The following is a 6,875-nucleotide window of genomic DNA, read 5'->3' as shown; positions in this document are numbered from 1 at the left end:
TCTCTCCCTCCTAATGCTTCTTCTCCCTTCGACGGTCTCTCTTCACCCATTTGGACCCTTGATTGACATCGAATGAGACAACTTCTTCTTCCAAGCCGTATTCGACGTTGATTGGACCTCCAAATGGTTGGAGAGACACCATCAAAGGGAGAGAGACTGTCTGCAATGGCTCCAGAGATAGTGTCAAAGATTTAGAAACTAAACCCTAGAGAAAAATTGTCATTTTTTAAAATATAAGTTGTGAGAAATTTTTAGTTTTTCAAGTTTAGGAGAGAAAAAAGAAATAAAATTTTAAGGTATCAAAGTTCTATTAATTTTAACTGCTCATAGATAAATATTTAAGATTTTCAAAATTAAAAAGAGAAACTTAAGAAATCAGCATACTTTGAGTGGAAAATAGTCATTTGCCCTATATATTATATATACACGTATATAATGCCTTGTTCTTTAAAAAAAAAAAAAAAAAAATTGTTGCATGACTTCATTGAATAATAATAAATTGCAAATCAGAGTCGTAAAAAATAACTAGCCTTGCCCGAGAACCTTGGTATTCTCTTACAAGACAAAGCTACTTCCTCTCCTTTCCAACCATAAACTAAACAAAACTCCTCCCTTAGTTTTCAGTTCACTAGTTCAACTTCAACTTCAGCTTCAGCCCCCCTCAAAAGAAGCTCTAACTTTTCTCTCTCTTGATTTTTTTTCATTTTCTTTTCTGGGGTTTGAGATTCCTCGAGATTTCCTTTACAAGGTTCTGAACAATTTATAAGTTCTGACTTGTTTTTGTGTACTTTTTTTTTCTGTATACTTCTTCAAAGCTTCAATTATTATTATTATTTGTTGCAGAGAAGAAGAAAGAGGACTGAATACAAAATGCCTCTGTTTCTTCTTATTTTTCTTCTCTTCACACCCTCGGCGGTCTCCGCCGATGAAGGTCAGTTTTTTTTTTTTTTAATCTTCAGCTTGTAGTTTGTGTTATTATGCGCATTTCGTTTGTTTGTCTTGTGGGTTTCTCTTATCTTTGTGAATAGGGTTGAAAGTTTTGAACTTGGCTATCTTTTTGCTTGAAAAATCTGATTTGAATCTTCTGGTATAATTCTAATATGCCTTTGTTGTAGTTGTTTCTTTACTGGTTTCTATGTGCTTTACTTTTTTTTCTTCTTTCAGATTTTGAATGAATGAAACAAGTACTCCTTCAAGTGGTATAGCATTTATGAGTGATTTCTTTAGTCATTAATGTGTTTGCTAAAAAAGAAGAAATGGAGTGATTAGACTTGGGAGTTTGTATCAAAATTTTCTTTCTTAGGTTTTGTTTGGTCAAATTACTCTATTGTGATCATGGTAAAAGTCTCTGTAATTTGGATCTCTTCTTTGCTTTCTTTAATGGGAATCTCAGCCATTTTGCTGGCCAGATAATGTGGCAGTCCTTTACCTGACTAAATTCTGTGGAATAATGCATTTTAGGACCAAAGTACCCTTGAACTAAGGATGTCTTTATGTCAAATGTTTGTTCTAATAAATGTTTTCTTCTTAGGGTGTTTTTGTCATTTCATTCTTTGCAAAATACCATGCCTGTTGAGTTGGTCCACTGTATTATATGCTTAAAACCATCACCTTCCCAGCTGTGTTACTCATTCTTAATTACTGGATGTGTAGTGGATCTAAGGGACATGGTTAAATGAGAGAAGAAATCAATCAGTTTTTTCATTCAATACTATGAATGTTAATGATGATGATTTGATGGTAATTAATTTTAATCTGCTCAACAACTTAAGTTGATAATCATCATTAATGTGGTCATGGCTTTCGTACATGATGAGGCCTTCAAAAAAGGCCAACTTTTGGAGGTGCTACTAATGTTTTATGATATGCCACTTCCCTTCTTGCTATGCTAAGAAATTGCATGTCTCTTTCTATAGAAGATCACATCAACCTGAAAATGACTTAAACTTTTCATAAATAAGCTTGTGATGTTTAGGTTGTGAATGGATGGAAATTTCTACCAAATGAAGACACTTTCAGAGTAAATGGGTCCTGATGGTTAAAGTACTAAACTTTTTAAAACATATCTGCATTTAGGTTCTAGAGTTTTAGCACTTCTCATGTTTGGGACTATGCAATTTGTGCTCATTTCATGGTGTATAAGCTTGTAAGAATACCTGCACTATGGCTCTAAATTTTCCATCTTGAAGTTGTTATGCGTCGGCACACTTGTGAGACTTGTGCTTGGTGAAAAAGGATTCTAGTGTTTGACATGTCATGGCAGTGCCACATTCTTGTGATGGACCTTGGGCATCAATCCTCCTGAAATCAGTCCTGGCATGTTTGACGCTTCTTAGTTTAATTGGAAAAGAGATAATTAGTGATAGAAAGAAAACTATTTCATGCCTTGGGTATTTTCTCATTTGCAGCATACGATTTATTTTGTGCCCATCTTTTTTCCCACGTCAAATTTGTTTGCGCAACATTAACATAAGCGTTGTTTCATGGTACATGAAATCACTTGGTTGACGGTCATTGATAGTGTAATGTTCTTCTAAGATTGAACATGGATAATTTGCTTGTCATAACTTGCTTCCCCATGCAACTTCTCGCAGATGCCTTCATTGGTGTGAACATTGGTACAGACCTCTCAGACATGCCAAGCCCAAAAAAGGTAGTAGCCCTTCTTAAAGCTCAGAATATTAGATATGTAAGGCTTTATGATGCTGATCAAGCCATGCTTCTTGCCCTTGCCAATACGGGAATCCAAGTGACTGTTTCTGTTCCCAATGAACAGCTCCTTGGCATCGGTCAGTCCAATGCCACTGCAGCCAACTGGGTTGCTCGCAATGTCATAGCTTATGTCCCTGCCACCAACATCACTGCCATCGCTGTTGGATCTGAAGTCCTTACTGTGCTTCCTAATGCCAGTCCAGTCTTGGTTTCTGCCATGAAGTATATCTATTCTGCCTTAGTTGCCTCTAATCTTGATGGCCAAATTCAAGTCTCTACCCCACATTCTTCTTCTATCATTCTTGACTCCTTTCCTCCTTCCCAAGCTTTCTTTAATCGCACCTGGGATCCAGTCATGGTTCCTCTGCTAAAATTTTTACAGTCCACCGGTTCTTACCTTATGCTCAATGTATATCCATATTATGATTACATGCAGTCTAATGGTGTAATTCCATTGGACTATGCACTTTTCCGCCCCCTCCCTTCTAACAAGGAAGCAGTGGATGCTAACACTCTTCTACATTACACTAATGTCTTTGATGCTGTTGTTGATGCTGCATATTTTGCAATGTCTGATCTGAACTTCACCAATATCCCTATTGTTGTGCTGGAATCTGGGTGGCCCTCGAAGGGTGACTCATCTGAACCTGATGCAACTATTGATAATGCTAACACTTACAACAGTAACTTGATCAGGCATGTGCTTAACAACACAGGAACTCCTAAGTACCCTGGGATTGCGGTCAGCACATATATTTATGAGCTTTACAATGAGGATACGAGACCTGGTTCAGTCTCGGAGAAGAATTGGGGGCTTTTCAATGCCGATGGACTACCAGTGTATGTCTTACACTTGACAGGCGCTGGGACTGTTTTGGCTAATGATACTACGAACCAAACCTTTTGTGTTGCAAAGGATGGTGCTGACCCGAAGATGCTCCAGGCAGCACTTGATTGGGCTTGTGGTCCTGGAAAAGTTGATTGCTCAGTGTTATTGCAGGGTCAGCCATGTTATCAGCCAGATAATGTGGTTTCACATTCAACATATGCTTTCGATGCCTATTTTCAACAGATGGGCAAATCTCCTGGGACCTGTGATTTTAAAGGGGTAGCTACCATCACTACCACAGATCCAAGTAAGTAACTGCAGCATTGTATGTAATAACATTTTATTTTTCTAATTGGATTATTATTTGTGAGCATTGATGGTATTTATGAAGAGTGCATAGAGTTATGTCGTCACTTTTGCACATAACTGAAAATTTCAACTCATTGTCAATCTTTGTCCGGAAATTTGATTATTGATGCTTGCCTCAGAACTTTTGAGTTTTCTGAATAGATATGTTCTCTTTTCTTCTGTTTGATAGATATAGATGCATGCAAACAAAGTGTTATTCTTCATGAATCATCTTCCATTGATTCAACCATTTATTCCTTGCTTAGCATTTGTCTATGTACTAATGCCTTTTTCTTGTCACAGGTCATGGTTCTTGTATATTTCCTGGAAGGTATACATCTAAGCTTTGATATATTATATATCGTGCCTCCGTGTATTTCTAATTGTTTCTTTAGTAAGACTGCCATGAATGAACAATTGAAGTTTCTTTTACGCTCTTATCTGTAGTAATGGAAGAAATGGCACTATACCGACAAATGGAACATCACTGGCTCCTTCATCAAATTCAACAACTTCAGGATGCCCTTCACAGTACATGTGTGGTGGTAACTTTGTCACAAACCCAGTGATTATAGTAGTACTACTCTTGAGTGCAGTTTTCTTGTAGAAGTGTACACATTTGAATTTCGCACAACTCTTTGCCGGGTATTGGAATCTTTCAGATCATTCAATTTTGTTGCCGCTAGAAAACTTGCAGTACACCCAATTTTTTTTCCTCCAAAAGAGGAGACGGGGTTGCCAAGTTGACAAAAAAAGCGGCGACAGCTAGTAGTTGTGTAATGAGTTAGTTAGATTTTGTACAAAACAGACCAATAGATTTGTTCAGGATTGTTGTTGTAACTATCCTGTTAGGCTTAATTTGGTTGTATTCTTTGAACCGGATTTCTGAATGTGCATTTTAACCTGTAGCATTTTGTTCATTTGGACACACAGCGACATTACCAAATTCTCTTTTCATCATCTTTTCTAAATAATAGTGAACCTTGCTGAACATATTCCATATGCTGCAACCTTACTGGATGACTATGAGTCAAGTGCAGAATAGTCATTCTGTCGAATGAACGATTCCTATCGGGCCTTAGAGTTTTAGGTCATTTTAGAACTTTCCAGTCTTCTAGTTTTTGAGTTTTATTTTAATTGTTTACTTCTGTTTGATTTATTTTTAGAATTAGGGTTTTCAGAACCATTTAAAGAGTTGCTTAACCTCAAAATAACAGACTTTGATTGAATATTATTATTGATTATTGAAACTGATTTCCTGCATTAAAATAAACCTAAAAGAGTTATTGTATTAATCTGAGTATTCGAATCTTGATACAATTCGGTGGTAGTTTTTTATACCAATTGTTTCATTGATTGTTCAGTTATTTTTCAGGCATTAGAATGCTCTGCTTACAATGAACTTGGTATAGAAATCACATTTTGGAAGTTGAAGTCCAAACACCGAGCACAAAATATCCATACATCGACCACATTAAGCACACCTTGGAATGCAGGCACAGTAGCCGTTGCACTCTCTCGACCATCACTTTTGAACACTAAAAAACTACCCTCACTTGGTTGTAGCTAGGGCAAGATTTGAACCAAGCTTTTAAACAAATTTGAGTTAAAAGATTCAGTTTATTTTTGAAACCGAATTGAATTCTAATTATGAGATGTTGCTTGAATCGATAATTCAAATTTATAGTTCAGTTTGATTTGAATTCATGGTTTAAATTCAACATTTTATCACTTGACAAGGAGTGTGTACCGTCAAACTAAATTGTTTTTTAAGAAAATGTAATTTAAGGTTTTATATTTAATAATTAAGATTGTTTGGAATATTATTTTTAATGTTTATATAAATAGTTTATCAATTAAGCTGTTAGACCAGTTGACTTGGACCAACCCCTTCACTTAAGTCATCGTCTAGTCTGTTTATAAAATTCATGAATAGTATTGTTGGATATATAATGCATTATGCATCTTAAGAGGACTTGAAAATGAGTATGATACAATAGATATAATAAACAATAATAATATAAATGTTAGTCTAAACCCATAATTTTACCCACCAAAGAAAAATTATAGCAAAAGAGAGTAAATAACCAACAAAACAGCCACCAATGAAATAAAAGCTAATATGGGTGTACATTGTCCAGTTTAGTATACTTGGTGAGTTTTTTCAAATTAAATTGAAAAAATACAATTTAGTCCAATTTGAATTTATTAAAATAACTTACTTCTAAATATATATTATTTAATAAAATTGTTGAATTATAATTTTCTAGAATATAATATAAACCTGTAAAATAAATATGAAATATGTATAATATATATATATATATATATATATATATATATATATATATATATATATATATATATATATATATATATATATATATATATATATAATGACAAAATAAATATGAAAAAACAAGCTGTACATCTAATTGCTTATTGAAAAATATAGTTATAGATATGTATTTTAAAAATTATGTTTTACAGTTTAAAAATCACCTAAATTGTAAATCAAACTGAAAACTGTTTTTAAAAAATTATCAATCTACGTCAAACCATTTTACAAATTAAACCAAACTAAACTGTAATTTTTAAGTGGTTCAATCCGGTTTTATAGTTTAAACTGAATTATACATACATGTAAAAACTAAAAATCAAGTAAAAAAACTGAATTTGTGGTGAAGTTCTAGTTTTGTTAATTTGGATTCGAGATCAACCTTTCACTAATGTTATAGTATTGAAGTTCATCTTATCAATGATTCTTTTTCTTTTCAGATAAGTCTTCTTCTCTGACATTTATGAATGACTAATTTAAGCAAACCAAAGCTAATATCAAACTAACTATTCTAAATTCAAATCAAACTCTTTTTAGCTCAACTCGAACTAATTGACTAGACTCAAATCGATTCTTTGTAACTAAAGGCTTTTATCTTATCTCTGGGCCTACTTCTTCAAATTGACTAAAAGCTTTTATCTTATCTTT

General features: G+C 34.0%; 1 protein-coding gene across 1 annotated transcript; it reads left to right on the top strand.

Moving 5' to 3' along the window:
• The first annotated feature begins 535 nt into the window (after window positions 1-535).
• LOC123216053 (glucan endo-1,3-beta-glucosidase 3-like) lies at window positions 536-4,817 on the top strand. Its single transcript, XM_044636407.1, has 5 exons — window positions 536-748; window positions 844-931; window positions 2,595-3,848; window positions 4,193-4,220; window positions 4,337-4,817. The coding sequence occupies exons 2-5, from the start codon at window positions 871-873 to the stop codon at window positions 4,494-4,496; spliced, it is 1,503 nt and encodes a 500-aa protein (XP_044492342.1). The 5' UTR covers window positions 536-748; window positions 844-870; the 3' UTR covers window positions 4,497-4,817.
• Window positions 4,818-6,875: the final 2,058 nt, after the last annotated feature.

Source organism: Mangifera indica, chromosome 5 (assembly GCF_011075055.1).
Source record: "Mangifera indica cultivar Alphonso chromosome 5, CATAS_Mindica_2.1, whole genome shotgun sequence".
NCBI classification, from domain to species: domain Eukaryota; kingdom Viridiplantae; phylum Streptophyta; class Magnoliopsida; order Sapindales; family Anacardiaceae; genus Mangifera; species Mangifera indica.
The sequence above is the reverse complement of the archived record's forward strand: the minus strand, read 5'-3'. Positions and strand labels throughout refer to the sequence as shown.

Bases quoted from the DNA above. Each gene is read 5' to 3' on its own strand.
- LOC123216053 (XM_044636407.1), top strand. From the start codon at position 871: ATGCCTCTGTTTCTTCTTATTTTTCTTCTCTTCACACCCTCGGCGGTC. The intron at 932-2,594 runs GTCAGTTTTTTT...AACTTCTCGCAG, and splicing joins GGCGGTCTCCGCCGATGAAG to ATGCCTTCATTGGTGTGAAC. The intron at 4,221-4,336 runs GTATACATCTAA...TCTTATCTGTAG, and splicing joins TCTTGTATATTTCCTGGAAG to TAATGGAAGAAATGGCACTA.